This window comes from Pocillopora damicornis, chromosome 8 (genome assembly GCF_964200805.1).
Source record: "Pocillopora damicornis chromosome 8, jaPocDami1.2, whole genome shotgun sequence".
Classification (NCBI taxonomy): domain Eukaryota; kingdom Metazoa; phylum Cnidaria; class Anthozoa; order Scleractinia; family Pocilloporidae; genus Pocillopora; species Pocillopora damicornis.
In genome coordinates, this window is record NC_142677.1 from 20183669 (window position 1) to 20201073 (window position 17405).

The window sequence follows — 17405 nt, forward strand, 5'->3', positions numbered from 1 at the left end:
CCACACTTGCGTTTTGTGTATATCCACGAAAGATGGCCAAAGCACCAAACCTCAGTTGAGCAGCAGACTAGGGAAAGTAGCATGGCGTCTGATGGTGACTTGTCGTGGACTAAAAAAATTGTTTGTCGGAATCAAAGCAGTTGTAGAGTGACGGCAAAATAGAGTGACGGCAAAAATTATCTGTCAGGATTGTATTCAGGGTACGTGTGCTTTGAAATGGCTTGAGGGGTCGCGCAGTGTGAAATAGAAACGAAACGAAAACGTTGGATACTATGAAAGTGTGTTCCGCAGCCATTTCTGAACGTGTACATCATAATGAGATCTATAAATATTGACAGACAAACGAAAGGGTACATTTGAATCCCGGTAACTCGAATTGCCGAGGGAAATTGAAATTACTTCGAGTTACCGGGGTTTTGTGTTATAACTGGGTTTTGAAAAAAAAAGACCAGAAACGCTTGATCGATTCCAGTTGCGCGCCGCTATTTCTCGTCGCCGGCAAGAGCTGTCAAAACTGTCTGTCCACGGACATACAAACGTGTGATATCGACGAGGTCAATTGGTCATAATATATATATGTATATGAGATTACATGTAATCTTCCGGTGCAAAATGTTATGACTCATTAGCCCGCAATTTCGAGTTATCGAGGGTAAGATTACGAAGAAAAGTACCTGACAGGAAGTAAACATCGCTTCGAGTTTGCGGGGTTTCGAGTTATAGGGGTAAAAATTACAGTAAATGTATGAGGCAAATCCAAGGGAAATCAGTTTTGCTTCAAGTTGGCGGGGAATTCGAGTAACCGAGTGTTCGAGTTATCGGGGTTCAACTGTTCAAATGTAGTATCTATTATTCACTGGCTAACTTGAAATCAAGCCAAATGAAAATGATTTTAGTCTGTTCCTTTAAAATCTAAACTTTCCAAAAAATAGTCTAGCCAACGCTTTCCGATTTTGTCCGTCTTCTCTCAGATTATGTACAGTTTTAAGCTCTTTTTGAGATATTGTCGATCAGTGTGAGATCGTTACCTTGACGAATTTCAAATTTTAATCATTACGTGATCATCCACTCCTCGCCCGCGTGTCACGCTATTTATACGGGCTTACAAACCGACGGAATTTCAGTTTTAAATGAAAATCATCCGCAAAACACACTCCAAAACGTAACCCTTCCCACAACAGCTAATTTAGGTATGTATCAACGTATGGAATTTTTGAAAATTTCTAATGATTTCTTGCGAAATCCTCACCACCATTGTTTACCTTGAAATACGTCAAAGTGACACCATTCAACCGTATCTCTAAGGCATTTAATCAAGGCATCGGATAGGATTTTTTCAGAGTTTCACTATTCCTAGGCTTTACATGAAAATTTGGCAGAGGCTAAAGGGACGAAATGTTTTATCTCACCACTCTTGTGCAGTCTCATCACCCTATCTGCAAGCTTTTGAATCCAATAAATTTGTGTTTCTGAACATCTAAATATTTAGATCACGTTTTCAAGTTAATCGCCTCGATAGTGTTTTTTTCCTTTCAGAAACGTGTCCCTTTAGAATTACTCTCGTTACTAAAACTGAAAGAAATGAAAACAAATGAACTTCCAGTCACGCTTTTTCATTCAGCGTAAATAAGCTTCGCACGCGTTCTCTTTGACTATGTGCCTCACTGAAGCTGTAACGGTAAAAGATAAATAAATGCGACAGACTTACCCGACAGAAACGACGGAACTTCGTCAAGGAACGAAGATTACAATTGGTATGTAACACAATTCCATATTATTTACCCTTTTATTCATTTTTTATTCTTATTCAGGCTTTGATTTCATCAATTTCTGACCTGAAAATATCCCCCATTGAGTAGAACGAGAAATGGCATTACAATCTTTAAATATTCTGCGTGTAATGTTATTCTGCCTCGTGTGTTTTCGTGGTACGTGATCACCACCATGTGAAACGTGACTAAGGCTCCTTTGTTGTGGAATCGTCTGAAGCGCGATCGGTGATCTCATTTACGCGAAAAACTCTCTGGTTATTCTAGTGTTTAAATAAATTTATATGTGTTCAGCGCAGTGTTACAGGAATTTCAGTAAGTAAGGCACGTGAAAATTTCGGTGAAATCCAAAATCAGAGCCATCAGCGGGATTGTCACTTACAAAGCGAATTCATTCGCGTAATAATAATTTTGTTACTCGCTTTTTCGCCACAAAGCAGAATTTAGCGAAGAGCCTGGCACTGAACCCAGAGATCACGGAATTTCTAAATTTACATCATCCAGACTTCGCATGTTGCTGAAGCGCATATGAAAACATCCTTCAATTGTCGCGTATAAAGTCGCAAAGACTCGTGATGTGAATTTATTCTTAAACTAAATATTTTACCGAGTGAACACTTCATTTTTCTCTCTAGAGTCAATCGTGTTATGTCATGGCCAACTTAAAGACTACTCTTGAACTAAAGCAGGAACTAAAAAGCGAACCAAGGTTGGTGTGGTTTTTTGTTTTCATTATTATTAACGAAAAGCATGGAATATATTTTACCCAAACAAGCTAAAAAAAAATGCAATACACAGAAATTTAAATATGACAGAATAGGAATATCGCTCAGTTAAAAAATAATTTGCCAAATCAAAATATCCCGCGACGATGATTCAAGAAAACCGAAAGCTAAACACATTCGGCAAATGTTTGAAACCGCCGTGAGCCTTGAAAGAGAAATCTTCATTGTCAAACATAACAGCACTTGGTCGGACACTTAAAACACTTCTGGCTATGCGAGAGCAAAATATTACAGGCTGAAAGCCTAGAGACAAACGCCTTCACAGTGAGTCCCGTATGGTCGTCTAACATCTTAAACTAGTTAACTAAAAAACGACAGAACACCGTGTAGCTCCTTTGCTTTAGCAAGGAATGGAGTAAACATGTCAATGCATTGTAAATTTTGCATGGTACCAGTTCTTGGTCATCTTTCTCGAAACTACAACTTGAGAGCTTCGCTTAATTCTGCGTAGTTTGTCTTAGGTTGACCATGACGGTGACGTTTTGACATTTATTATCGAAAGTGAACCGTCTGTATTCTGTATCAGCCAAAGATGACTCTCGGTTCTACATAACAAGCTCGCTGTCGGTAGCAAGTTCTAGTCTAAGTAAATTTGCAATTGTGAGGAAGCCAGAGCCGAGTTTTCATTTCCACTACTTTCCTCAGTGTTTTTCAAGAGTACAATCGTATACCTTTGCGCAGCTAATCACTCTGATCATGAAAAACAACTTAGCAAAACAGCGAAGCAAGCACTTGTTTCCACTCTTTCCACTACTGGTGAAACTAACAGCTACGTGACTAGCTACCAACCCTCTTTGTTCCAAATTATCTGAAGCTTAATAATTTACAAGTCAGCCATTTATCTCTGATTGCATAATTGGCCTATTATTATAACTAGGAAAAAGAGAGGGGAGACAGAAAGCTAATGTTCAACATTCAGAACTCAAAATGTCAAGTCAAAGTGTTGAGTTGAAAGAAAAATTTCATAATTTTGGCAGAAAATTATAAATCGTGATATGACGAGATTTCTTTATTTATTTATTTATTTTTTTGTCAATCCATGTTGTGCGTCGCCGTTGCCACCCAATGCAACCTTTAATTGTCTTAAAAACGGCGAAGATCAAGAAGCCGAATATGTATGGCAAATTTTCTAAGTTCGCGCTTTTTCCACAAATACCCCAAGCAGGCCGTCATACGACTCCATACCGGGCAGGAGAGCTACACTCGAAACAAAACACAACTTTTCAACGATCGATGCTCGAAGTGCAACGATACGCGAATAATGATGGACTGTCGGCGATATTTTTAGCGAACTAGGGCCTACAGCAACTTCGATAGAAATACACTCTGGCCACTGAATCTCCTAAGTCAAGTAAGAATCCCTATCACTATCGGTGAACAATATTTCCGCTCAGATGCAAACTACGATAAATTTTCCTTTTTCCGGAACGGCAAAAGGGACTTGTCGCTTTTGGACATGATGACAGCTTGAAAACAACAGCTGAATTACAAAAACAATCTCTCTAGCTTTCGGAGAGAACTAATGTAAGAAGACTTCTTGATAACGAATGAGCGATTTCGGAACTGTACAAAACTATACAGTGTGCATCGTAAATCAAGATTGGAAATCGTCAATTACGTGACAAGATGAAGCTGACATGAGGTTTCATCAATCTCGCACCTTCCGGTCTACTCTTAATTCATTTTTTTGCTTTATATCTTCTGAAGTAATTTCAAAATTTCAGAAGTTGATAGATCTCTATTTTTTTCATTAGATATAACATTCTCAGGAAACTGAAAAAAAATTTTCCATGTGATGCCTTAAAAAACGGTGAAAATCAAGAAGTCGAATATGTATAACAATTTTTTTAAGTTCATGCTTTTTTCGCAAATACCCCAAGCAGGCCGTTATACGACTCCGAAACATTTATACTGTCCCCTAGCTTGATTATTCTGTGGCCAGCGCAAGGTGGTAGTGAAAGAGAGCAAACGTTAATTGTTTTAGATTTAAGCCTATAATTTTGATCTTATTAAACAAAATTGCGGGGAGAGATGGTAAAAGCTAATGATTATGTAATGATTATAGTAAATTTGATAGCAGCAATGATGGTGTTTATAATGATGACGACGACGACTGACAGCCGAAAAAAATACGTGTTTCATAGCAATATCATAAGCATTATTATGGTTATTATTATTATATCATAAGTATTATTATCCTTATCATTATTGTAAGTATTATTAATGTAAAATTGTTGCTTTTATTTGAGTTCGTCTTTTTAACAGAATGTATTTTTGTAAATATCGTTTGTAAATGAGTAAATTATCATTATTATTATTATTATTAATTATTATCATTATTAATATTATTATTATTGTCATCATCATTATCAATATTACTATTAATATTGATACAGTTGCAGCTGTCCACGCTCATTCAATCCGTGTGTACTATGGTCTAAGCTCTGCAGCTGGTATTTGCGTCTTTTTGAAAGCTTTTTCGGTTGGTTTGGTGAAGGGATCGCCAAGAATCCATTGATAACAATCCAGATATGTATCATGTTCATTAGTGTCTGTTCTGTGGGGTTTGTTTGGTTCCAATCAGAAGGAAGAACTGTCAAACTGTATATACCTCAGGAAAGTAAAGCCCTAGATGACTTGGAAACTGCTGAGAGATACTTTCGAGTCAACTTTCGAGATGAGATCGTCCTATTGGTAGCAAAGCGCAATCATCCCAATGTTCTTTATCCTGAGTGTCTGAGACAGGCTTTCCGTGCCCACAAGGCAGTTATGAACCTGGAATCCTATGTCGACTTCTGTGTTACACTGTCGGGGAACAAATCCAGATCACCAGAAGACTGCGTGATGACCAACCCATTAGAATTTCTCCAATTTAATGAGATTAACCTGATCGGGAAAGACTTGACACAAGTTCAACTTGAACTAAACAAAGCTGCTAACGACACAAGCTTGGTCACTCGAAATGGACGCCCCTTTTGGTTCAATCTCGACGGAGTATTTGGAAGTATCACCCGAAAACAGGAGATCATAACTGGTGCGAAAGCATTACAAATGATTTATCCCATTCGTGCTCCGTCTGATGACGACGCATACGAAGACGTGCTCAAGTGGGAGACGAAATTTATCGAAAAGATGGCCTCGTTGGTGGACAAACTTTCTTGCTTTGAAGTCCATTATTCAAGCGAACGGAGCATGGATGACGCTATTGATGAAAGCACTGGGTCTGACGTCACACTGGTGTCAATCACTTTCACTCTAATGATCTCCTTTGCTTGCATCATGCTGGGCAAGTTCTTCAATCCACTGACCGGCCATTCCTTGCTTGCTATCGCAGGAGTGTTTGCTGTGGCCCTAGGCATTTTAGCAGGACTTGGACTGGGCATGTGGTTCCGCGTGCCGTTTGTCAGTTTCGTAGGAATCCTGCCGTTCCTTGTTCTTGGGATCGGTATCGACGATATGTTCATTATGGTAGATGAGCTTGATCGACAACCAAGTGACATGTCAACGATAAAAAAGATTAAAGCAGTCACGAGGCACACAGGTACAACCGTTACAATGACAACCTTGACGGATTTGGTAGCATTTGCTGTCAGCACATCCACTTCGTTCCCAGCTGTAAGGTAGGGCATTTAGATTGATTGCTGAATAAGTGTACTTTTACAATGGCAGTTTGGAAGAATATTGTCTGATTCTTATAGCACTGTCAAGACAACTAATCAAAGAGTGGCTACAAAGTTTTCGGTACTAATATAAGAACCCTCTTTTAGGGGGAATTTTACAAATCATAGCGCGCTCTTAACAAGATTTGCGTAACTTAAGCACAAAAGTTTTTCACTTTTTTCCAAGTTGCTTCATTTGCTTGAAAAACCCACCATTTGAATTCCAACAAGTAATTATATAGAAAATATAAAATGAGAAGAAAGTAGGAAAAGTTAGTGGCCCGTAAAGCAGCTAAATGGTATTGCTGAATTGATTATCTTTAGAAGGATATGGTTTGCTCAGAAATATTCCAACCAGTCTCCAGACAATTGTGAAGGGTAAATTATTCTCATTTAATTGTTTATCCAGTAATGATATAAATACTAGAATGGCCCCTACAATAAATTTTTTTTTTTCATATACTGAAAATTTCCACCTATTTTACGAGCCATTGGCACGTGGAATACGACACTGATCAGTGGCGCTGCCTTATCTTTGTTTAAGGTATTTCTGCATCTACGCCGCTCTCACCGTGACGTCATCATTCCTGATGATTGTCACCTTCTTTGTGGCCGTCATGACCTACGACGTGAGGAGAATTAAATCTGGTCACAGAGACAACTTTCCATGCTGTTTGGCACCTCGGCCCAAAGATGGAGAGCCAGCCTGGGACGAGCCCGTCGCACAGACGTCAAATCGGGTCATGAAGACCTGGGGAAAATTCTTGATGTCTCGAGCAACAAAATGCGTGGTTATAATTATCTCGCTGGCCCTCCTTAATGCTGGGATTTACGGAGTCACCCAGGTGGACGAGGCATTTGATGAGAGAATGCTCGCGAAAGATGATTCTTATTACAAACAATTTTTAATGGCTCAGCAAAATCACTTCGACCTTTCCATGCCAGTGAGCATCGTAGAGACTGGTGGGGTCGATTACAAGATGAGTTCCACCCAGGAGCAAATCAAAGCACTGACAAACATTGTCACAGAGAATGAATACTACGAAAAACGCTCGTTATCCTGGATGGACGAATTCTCCAATTACGCTGAGCAAACTAATAAGAGTATCACTGGGCCAAATTTTTTGCCCGCTCTGAAGGAATTCCTTCGCATTCCAGCCTTTTCTCATTTTAGTCAAGATTTGAAGTTTACTGAGGATGGTGCCAGACTGGAAGCCTCTCGGATCCTTGGTTTTATGAAGGGTATCATTAGCTCCACCTTTCATAAAAACGCCATGCTCACACTCCGTGAAGATATCACAGAAAAATCGGAACTTGATGCCTTTCCTATCAACCGATTTTTCATATACTTTGAGCAGTACGCCATTACCACCAGAGAAACTGTAAGGAATCTACTTATCGCAGCCTTAGCAGTGCTAGTTGTCACAAGCCCCTTTCTGATGGATTGTACCGTGACTTTCCTTGTGGTGTTGAACTTTGCAGCCCTGATATGCGAGTTATTTGGTTTAATGGTCATCTGGAATGTTTCGCTGAATTCTGTAACTATGATCATCCTCGTTATGGCCATTGGATTTGCAGTCGACTACAGTGCCCACATCGCACATGCGTACATAACGTCAAACGAAGTTACAGCTAATGGACGAGTAGTGCATGCATTGAGTACATTAGGAGCTAGTGTGTTCATGGGAGGTAAGTCATGTGTTTGATCTAGTTTATTTTATACGTTGTGTTAATTTCACCGATCATTTGCACTGTTACTGGAAGTGTGAAATACCAGTGAAAAAGTATATCTATTGATTTATTACTTTCATGTGAGTATATCGGCAGTGAGTCGACTGCCACGAAAGAAGACTACATATTCTTTACTTGAAGTCGTTGTAACTGTAGTTTTCTTTGTGTATGCTTTAGCATGTCCAAATTTTCTTTTGATCTGAGTAACCTCCACATTGTGAAAAGACGGCGACCATTTCGCCCGTTTCTGTGTATAATTGTCTTATTTGGTTGTTGCCGTCTTGTTGCATGTTCCTAGGATTCAGTACCTTCCTTGGCATGGTCGTTCTTGCATTTGCCGCATCGGAGATCTTCCGAATATTCTTCAAAATGTTCTTCGGCATTGTCGTCCTCGGTCTTCTTCACGGCCTGTGTATCCTGCCTGTTTATCTGTCTTTGCTGTGGTGGAGACCGTCTGTTATTATCAGATCCCCCTCACTAGGGGGCGCCTCTGGGAAACTTGGCAGTGGAGACGTCAGAGTGGAAGAGATCGACGTGACAGAAAACAAAGTTCAGCACGAAAATAGAAGAGAGAAAACCACTTTGATAGGTAAAAATGAAGCCAGCCACGGAGAAGAACAAGAAACAGACACCGCGCAAGGCCTATTGACGGATTCCGTCGAAGCATTCGTTGATGAATGGGCACTAACAAGGGTTCCTGATCCTGAAAGGGAAACAAACGTCTAGAGGAGGTACCTAAGACTATTTGGGTAACGCTGCTCAGTATTCCACTAAACGTCCGTTGAAACTGCTGACTTAGCTGACTAAGCTAACTTATTGACGTTTAATCTCACAGAGATATTTCCAATTCAGAGATGAAATCGGGACAATCAGTAGCACACGGGCAACTGAAAACCATTTTGATCCCGGAGTTTTTAAACTAAGTGTTATAAAAGCAAAACTAAAATAAACAAATCGATAATTCAAAACTTAAGTATCCAAAAGAACCCAAAAAACCGCTTCTAGGGCGGGAGAAAAAGTGTGACTTAATCGCAATTGTTTTAAGGCTTGTGCCTGATTGGTTGAGGTGACAGCGTGAGTTTTGTGGGCCATTCCCGATGAGCAAAAAAACTAAAACAGTGAAAACTCTACTCCCAATAGTAAATAACTTCTGCCTTGGAGAAAAGTGAGCGATTTTATTTTACTCGCTTCACAAAGCTCGAAAAGTATTTATAAAAAAGGAATTTAAAAGACATTTATCACATTATTGTATGTAATGAATATACCTAAGGAGTAATGTGTGGATCAGTATCAGTATCTGGGTAACTGCCCACCTATCCCTCCCCTAACCCAACATTAACCTTAACTTGTTGTCAATTGACTGTTGTTGAGTTAGGGGAGGGGTAGGTGGGCAGTTGGCAAGATACTGATATTGATCCTAATGTGTTAAAAAGAGTAACACACCTTTCAAATTTTGAAAATATTCCGGTTAAAACCTCATTACTTCATTTCATTACGCGGTACCGTTCTGTTTATAGTTGGCACTAGTTCTAATTTATGAAGCGAGTATTTTTCCTGCATTACTATGAGATAAATCATTGGTATCAGTAAAAATTTCGAAATAAGTTTTTTTTTTAACTCGTGTAATTTGTATTCCAATGAAAGCGTGCTACTTAACTTATCTCGACTACAACTCTAACAACAGCTTATAACTATTAACAAAAATCTATGCGCTTATATTCTCATGTGGATGTGTTTTCTTAACCTTGGAATCGGAGTTGACACTGCGTCTGTGCCTCATGCGAAGTAAAAGGTATACACAGACGACCGTACAATGAACAATCTGAAGCACATGAGGCTTAATTAGTGATAGGTGATAATCTCCATAATTAGAAAACAATCACAGATGTGAACCTTACGCTGATAAAACGGCTTTTAAGTCTCATGCAAATGAATGCTTAAAATAGTGATAATTATAGAACCATCACGTTTGAGAAAGGAACGACAAGTACCACAAAAATATCATACTTAACCCCTTAACCTCTAAGAGTGGCTAGCATCTAATTTCTGCTCGTGATATCACCCCTAAATCAAACATTACAACTCACAAAGGTAGGATGGGTCGAAATTCAGTCCACTCGTGTGGGACACTCTGTTATCGTCTTCTTGTTATTTCTCTTTTCATATCAGGCAGAAAAACATTCCGCTAGCGTTATTTTCCAATTTCATCCTCAGTATCGTTGCTTCTTAAACTCTGGAAACGATTGTGACGTTTAAGAAGTGCTTAAAGATTCTTTACCATGTCGCATCGATGACGCAGGTTGCGCGATTCCGGTTCACTTCACACAGAAAAAAGGAATCTTAGTGTACTTTACACTTAACTAAATGATTTGATCGACGCTTTTTCGATTTCCTTTAATCTCGAGTGTTTTTATATATCTTTAGGTCTCTCATCACACGATACGTCAACTTTCAAAGAAAAGCAAAACAGTTTTATCTAAGAGTTAATTTTTTTCCATACGGTTGTGAAGGGAAAATTAATTGAAGAAAATGCCTCAGGGTAATTTTAACCTGCATTAACGTTTTTGTTAATTGTTTTAACGTTGTTACGTCAAGCCAAGTGCGCTCTTTATTTATAAATACTGATTGAGCATCTCCTCCAATCATCAAACATCTGAAAAGCAACTGTTTTGTATTCTGATTTAAAATATTCACCATATCGAAAACATTAATATTTTCACTTCAGTTCGCCGGCGCAATTCACGCATGCAGTAAATATAACTTGATTTACGTCAGGAATTAGTACTCAAAGATTGATTCTCTCTCACTCCAATTGGAAAACTTTTACCGATCGGCGAGACTAGTGAATAGCCACAACAACTTTGCGTACGTGGTATAACAACGGCCTTCGACATCGGCCACAAAAACCATGAAACAAGTTTCGAATTCGTCCGCCGAAGTGCAGTCAACAAATAAGAGGTATATATATATTTATCAAGTACGGCATTTTCCGAATTTAAATTACGTTTAAGCGCTTCTCAACAGCGCAAAACGAAAAACAATTCCGAACAGTCTCAAAAATACGGGTGTAATATAACATATGTGTTATGTCACAACAGTTCTTTCACATTGAGAACACGTATTCACACTTGTGAATATTCTCTCATAGGTGAAATAACTTGCAGGTGAAATACAAGCAGACCGAAATTTAATTGAGGTCTGTTAAAGATCCTCTGGGAAATGTTACTCTTAAACAGAAGCTAAAATGAGTATTTTTAGCCTTGTTATGCATGTCGTCATTACTCAGGCTTTTCAAAGGAGACTCCCGAGGTGAAATTTCCGGGCCCTTTTTTTTCTTCCTCGTTCAGTCACGTATCGCCGTCTATGCCTTAAACCGCACGCGTAGAGTAGGGCTCAGTGCTCTGCACATCGCTGAGAACAAGATAAGAGGAAGTTTTCGTTTGAAAGGTTATGGCACGGATTCCATGACTTCAAGGGAGCTGAAATCACATAGGAACGAACACGCCATTCGCGGTAGATCCACACGAAAAGAAGTCAAACATTTTTGGAACGGCTCGGCTGCATGCCCTTCGAGAGATCAATTTACGAGCGAACATTTATGAGTGAAAAAAAAAAAAAGAAGAGAATCATGTTATACCAAATGAGCTATCAGATCTTAATCTTGATAAAACGCATCTTCAGAAGCGTCATCGTATTTTTTAGACGTGATCGTGCACCAAGTACTCGGAATTCCAGTACGAACTCTACAACGTCTAATTCTAACATCAAACTATGCGATGTTAAAAGAAAATGATTAATGAAAGAAAAAGCATTTACTTCACGCCCTAGCTTTACGAACAAGAATAAAGTATTGTAGATTTTTTGTAAATCATTACATATGCAAATTCCCAGACGACCATTCCATCTTGTCACGAAGCTGGGTAGAAAACACTTTCAAAGCTGTAAACCAAGTGACACACAGTTGTCGCCGTTTTGTTTTTAAACATTAAGCAACGCACATAATCTATATTTCAACATAAAAATCAAATTTCATTGAGAAAGAGAAGCCCAAGTACACGCAGATATGCGTCTAGTTACTTTAGAGTTCTCGCACCATTAATATCTTTGCGCTTTCATTAAACCGTTTAATTTTCGGGAACTTTGAGAAATTTAACTCAGTGATCTTTGAATTTCTTTTTCCCTTCGCTCAGAGAAACCATGATTGCATGGATCATGGATGCACAAGTGCAAATTCTTCTGAGAAATTGGAAATTTTATAAAAAAAAATTGCAAATTTTAACAAAGAACTAAAACTCTATATTACGTAACGGCGTTACGTAACAGATGTCAGTATTTGCTTCGAAGTTAGCTTCTTAATATTTGAACAAGTTTCGTCTCTCCCTAAAATGTTACAAGAATCAATATCAAGTCACATAACTCGAAGATACCAGATAAGTATTTCAACTTCCGAGTTCTTGATGAGTTAAAACCAATAGTCAATATGCCACTGAATGTACGTCACAATATCTCGCCTTTGGATGCAGTTTGATACGTTTTAACTGGCATCAGATGGGAAAACTCGTGGTTTTATTTACAAAGCCCCAGTTGGTTTAAGTCGACGACATGAGATCATATTCAAAGGCTAATGAAAGGTGGAAGACACTTATCTTGCATATTTCAAAGCAACATAACTCTCCATTAGCGCCATTTTCTTTACACATCCCCACTCTAAAACGCCACCTTCTCCTTAGAAAAAAAAATATTATAAAAACACAAATTAGAAGCGAGTACCAAAGAGAGGTAAAGCGGTCCAAAGCCCGATTTACCACCGGATTTTAGAGAAAAATTACGCGTCATGTGTTAAATGGTATTTCAAGCATCACGAATTTCAAAGTTAAAACCGTTATATCTCAGTTTATTATACCTTTCTATAAAATTCACGCGTCACCCATTGATTTTGAGCTTAACCACTCGTCACGTATAAACCACGAGGGGTTTTTACCATTGTATTGTGAATTTTTGGGTGATGTTGGGGATACTTTACAAATTATACTTGTTTTTGAAAGGCTGAGCAAGTTTCCATTTTTGATGCAGCTATAGTTAATTTCGTAAACGAAGTGCCTACTGTTTACCGTACTCATTAAAGGTTGTCAAAAGTTCAAGAGGAAAGTAATGCATCAGACATTGTCTCTCAATGAGTTCTCCCCTCCTCCTCTATGAAATAAGCCAAATCTTCCTCTTCTGGTAAGCTTTCCTGTCCAAAGAATCAAGTTTTATTAACCCCTGGAAAGAGGAAGGGGGCTCTCATCGAAGTGTCACAGGTGATCTCAGATTGGAGAGCCAAGGACAGCAGTTAAGGTTTACAAACATCCAACAATAACACTGAGGGGAGGGGGGGTTCAAAAACTCTTAATAGTAATGTATGCAAGAACTAATCTAACTTTCTATTTGGTTATTATAGCTGCTGCTGTCCGCGCCGACTCAATCTGTGTCTACTGTGGTCCTCGTTCTGCAGTTGGTTTTTACGTTCTTTGGAACGCTTCTTTGGTTGGTTTGGTGCAGGGATCGCCAAACGTCCATTGATAACAATCCCGATATGTCTCGTGTTTGTCAGTGTCTGTTCCGTGGGGTTTGTTTGGTTCCAGTCAGAAACAAGAACTGAAAAACTGTTCATACCTCAAGACAGCAAGTCCATAAATGACTTGGAAATTGCTGAGAAATACTTTCGAGTCAAGATTCGAGAAGAAATCATTCTTTTGGTGGCATTGCCCGGTAATCAGAATATTCTTTCTCCTGAGTGTCTAAGACAGGCCTTTCAAGCTCACAATGCAGTTATAGAATTGGAGTCGTATACCAATTTTTGTGTCACACTATCAGCGAACAAATCAAGGTCACCAGAAGAATGCGTGATGATCAACCCGCTGGAATTCTTACAGTTCAATGAAAGTAAACTGAGTGGTAAAGACCCAACACAGATTCAACATGAACTAAGTAAAGCGTACAACGACACCAGCTCGCTCATGCGCAATGGACGCCCTTTCTGGTTCAACTTCAACCGTATGTTTGGTGATGCTATTCGCAAAGATGGAATCGTAACCGAAGCCAAAGCATTGCAAATGATTTATCTCATTCAAGACCCTAGCGACGACGAAACAAACAAAAAAGTTCTCGCTTGGGAGAAGAATTTCGTGGACAAGGTAGCTTCATTAGTTGACAAACTTCCCTGCTTTGAAGTCCATTACTCAAGTGAAAGGAGCTTGGACGATGCTATCGCCGAGAGCAGTGGGTCTGATGTCTCACTTGTGGCAATAACTTTCACAATCATGATCTCGTTTGCTTGCCTCATACTAGGAAAGTTCTTAAATCCGCTGACCGGCCATTCCCTGCTCGCTAACGCAGGAGTGTTCGCAGTGGCTTTGGGTATTTTGGCGGGGCTTGGCCTTGGTATGTGGTTCCGAGTGCCATTTATCAGTCTCGTGGGAGTGCTTCCATTCCTGGTTCTTGGAGTCGGCATCGACGACATGTTTATCATGGTAGATGAGCTTGATCGACAGCCACGTGATCTTTCAACGGTTGAAAAGATCAAAGCGGTTATGAAGCATTCGGCGCCTACTGTTTGCATGACAACAATGACCGATTTGGTAGCGTTTGCTGTTAGCACTTCCACGTCATTTCCGGCCATAAGGTAAAATAGTGCAAACTAAGTGAGAATTTAACTTACACTAAATTACATCCCTCTTCTCGAATGTAGCACTGATCGTCTTAGGCAAGACACCTCTTTCTCGCTCACGAAGCCTCTTTCCATCAGTAATAATAATAACCAATTGTTTGGCAACTTGAGGAGTTCCCGGGGGAGCTCCTGGACTAACTGGGCTATTCACTTCATCCTACAGAGTGAGAGATTGAAAGGGAAATAGTATAGTGGGTCACTAAGCTTTAGTGACTGAATGCGTGGCATGTTTTATGGATACTTCAGTCTTTCTAAATTTTGAAAAGAAAACCATAAGGGATTAATTTGTAGTTTGACTGTTGTAAATCACATTGGTAATCAATTTGTTAAATAAAGTAACAATAATGAAATGATCAACTTTCGTAGCAATCCCCCTAAAGCGTGACAACAAATTCCTTTCCACCTCCTTCTCGCACGAAAACCCACCGAGAGCTTACTACCTAGACCAGAGTTAGAATCGGCTCAGTTTATTTTCATGATTACCTGTTTGTAAACTAAAAGACTTCTTCCGTTTAGGTATTTCTGTATCTACGCCGGTTTGACCGTCACTTTCTCTTTTCTCATGATCGTCACATACTTCGTGGCCATCATGTCATTTGACGTAAGACGCATTAAGTCGGGGCGCAGAGACTGTTTACCATTCTGCCATGCCCCTCCGCCGAAGGAAGGTGCGCCTGCCTGGGATGAGCCTCTTCCACAGACGTCAAATCGTGCCATGGAGTACTGGGGCAAGTTCGTGACAAAACCAACGACTAAAATTGTAGTCATTTTCCTCTCACTGTCTCTCCTTGGTGCTGGGATTTATGGAGTCACTCAAGTGGATGAGGAGTTTGATAGGAGAATCTTAGCAAAGGATAATTCATACTTGAAACGATTTCTGACCGCTCAACAAAATCACTTTGAACTTTCCATTCCAGTGAGCATCGTGGAGACTGGTGGGGTCGATTACGGAATGAGCTCCACTCAGGAACAAATCAGAGCACTTACGTCAATCGTCACGGAGAATAAACACTATAAAAACCTGTCTTTCTCGTGGATGGATGCATTTGCACAGTATGCTAAGAAGTCTAATAAGAACATAACTGGTGAATGGTTTTTGCCTGAATTGAAAGCGTTCCTCCGTATCCCTGACTTTGCATATTTCAATCAAGACTTACGTTTCTCCGCAGACAACTCAAAGTTGGAAGCTTCTCGCATACTCGGTTTTATGAAGGATTCTGCCAGCTCCACTTTTCGAAAAGATGCAATGGTCACGCTAAGAGAAAAAATAACCGAAAGATCGAAACTAAATGCATTTCCGATCAATCGGAATTTCATTTTCATCGAACAGTTCGCTATCACGACAAGGGAGACTATAAGGAACCTATTAATCGCGGGCCTTACGGTCGTAATCATCACAAGCCCCTTTTTGGTGGACTTCACCGTGACGCTCCTCGTGTTGCTTAACTTTGCGGCCCTGATATGCGAGTTATTTGGTTTGATGGTCATCTGGGGAGTATCCCTGAACACAGTCTCTATGGTCAATCTTGTCATGGCTATTGGTTTTGCAGTTGATTATAGTGCGCACGTCGCGCATGCTTACGTGACATCTGACAAAGCAACAGCCAATGAGCGAGTGATAGAGGCTCTAAGCACACTAGGTGCGAGTGTCCTAATGGGAGGTGAGTGGTACACTGTAGATGACACAGCGGTCAAACATAAGGCATCCGCAGGGGTCGCGCAAAAGTTACGAGAAGAAATTGGTAGGTTGGTAGAAAACTGCAAAAGGAAGCAGAAACAGGGAAAAAAACTTGAGACCTTGCGAACAAAAAAAAATATTCAAGCACGAGTATCGGGTATCGTTCTATCGATCCAGAGAATATGAGCAAGAAAATATAAGCTCAAGTTCTCTAGGTTGTCGAGCTGACAGACCTAAAGAATCAAAATTTGATAACTATCAATAAATGATTTTTTTCCGACATTGCCTTGATGCGGCAGTTTTGATAGATTTTTGTAAATTAAAAACTCAACTGTTTTTTCATTTTGTTTGTGTCTATCAGGTTGTAGTACTTTTCTTGGTATGGTCATACTTGCATTTGCAGCTTCGGAAATCTTCCGGATTTTCTTCAAAATGTTCTTCGGAATTGTCGTGCTTGGTCTCCTACACGGACTGTGTATCATGCCCGTCTACTTGTCTTTCATGTGCTGGAAGCCCGTTGTTATTAAACCTTCCTCGACTGAGGACGAAACCGAAGAGATGAGTGGAGGAGTGGTGCGACAAAAGGATTCCCAAGTATTTGGCAACGGTTTACAACTAGCATGCCTTGCGAATGAGGAGGAGATTCCTGCTCACCAGAAGACTGTATCGCAACTTTCTGAGGATGGCACCCAAGCCCAGCAAATTGATAAAAACGGAAAGGGCAGCACCCAGCGTGATGATGACACTGGAGGAATTGAAAATAAGGGGATTACTTCTGATGAAGAAGAATTAAAGTCAATTAAGTCAACAGATGAAAAGCATATAGGCATATAAGCATATTGAAACCGTATAAGCCGTTCATGGCGATTCAATTAGGTATTGGAAATTCACCTTAAGTTAGTCCCCGTATAGGGCTAAAGTTGAAAAAGAATCCATCAAACCATAATAAATTGTTCTCAATTTTTATGGATTTTTCTTCTTCTTTCTTAATAAAATGGATGATGAATGAAACTGAATCTCACCTCTTTGTCCTTACTTGAATCAATCCAGGCCACAGCACACTGTGGTCAGGAC

At 39.7% G+C, this 17405-nt stretch overlaps 2 protein-coding genes across 6 annotated transcripts; both read left to right on the top strand.

Annotated features, from left to right (window-relative positions):
* Nucleotides 1–1008: 1008 nt before the first annotated feature.
* LOC113683199 (patched domain-containing protein 3) lies at nucleotides 1009–9604 on the top strand. Of its 3 annotated transcripts, none has more exons than XM_089214721.1 (6): nucleotides 1009–1190; nucleotides 1671–1754; nucleotides 2405–2478; nucleotides 4951–6174; nucleotides 6758–7902; nucleotides 8243–9604. In XM_089214721.1, the coding sequence occupies exons 3-6, from the start codon at nucleotides 2423–2425 to the stop codon at nucleotides 8668–8670; spliced, it is 2853 nt and encodes a 950-aa protein (XP_089070847.1). In that variant the 5' UTR covers nucleotides 1009–1190; nucleotides 1671–1754; nucleotides 2405–2422; the 3' UTR covers nucleotides 8671–9604. The 3 variants fall into 3 exon arrangements, with proteins under 3 accessions (XP_089070847.1, XP_089070846.1, XP_027056211.2); XM_089214720.1 differs by having other exon boundaries at nucleotides 1050–1190; nucleotides 1622–1754; XM_027200410.2 differs by lacking the exons at nucleotides 1009–1190; nucleotides 1671–1754 and adding an exon at nucleotides 2019–2084.
* An 843-nt stretch (nucleotides 9605–10447) lies between these two features.
* Nucleotides 10448–17347, top strand: LOC113683197 (patched domain-containing protein 3). 3 transcript variants are annotated; one of them, XM_089214718.1, is made up of 4 exons: nucleotides 10448–10902; nucleotides 13385–14608; nucleotides 15170–16395; nucleotides 16693–17347. In XM_089214718.1, exons 1-4 carry the CDS (start codon nucleotides 10853–10855, stop codon nucleotides 17163–17165), a joined length of 2973 nt encoding a protein of 990 aa, XP_089070844.1. In that variant the 5' UTR covers nucleotides 10448–10852; the 3' UTR covers nucleotides 17166–17347. The 3 variants fall into 3 exon arrangements, with proteins under 3 accessions (XP_089070844.1, XP_027056210.2, XP_089070845.1); XM_027200409.2 differs by having other exon boundaries at nucleotides 15170–16314; XM_089214719.1 differs by lacking the exon at nucleotides 10448–10902 and adding an exon at nucleotides 12425–12575.
* Nucleotides 17348–17405: the final 58 nt, after the last annotated feature.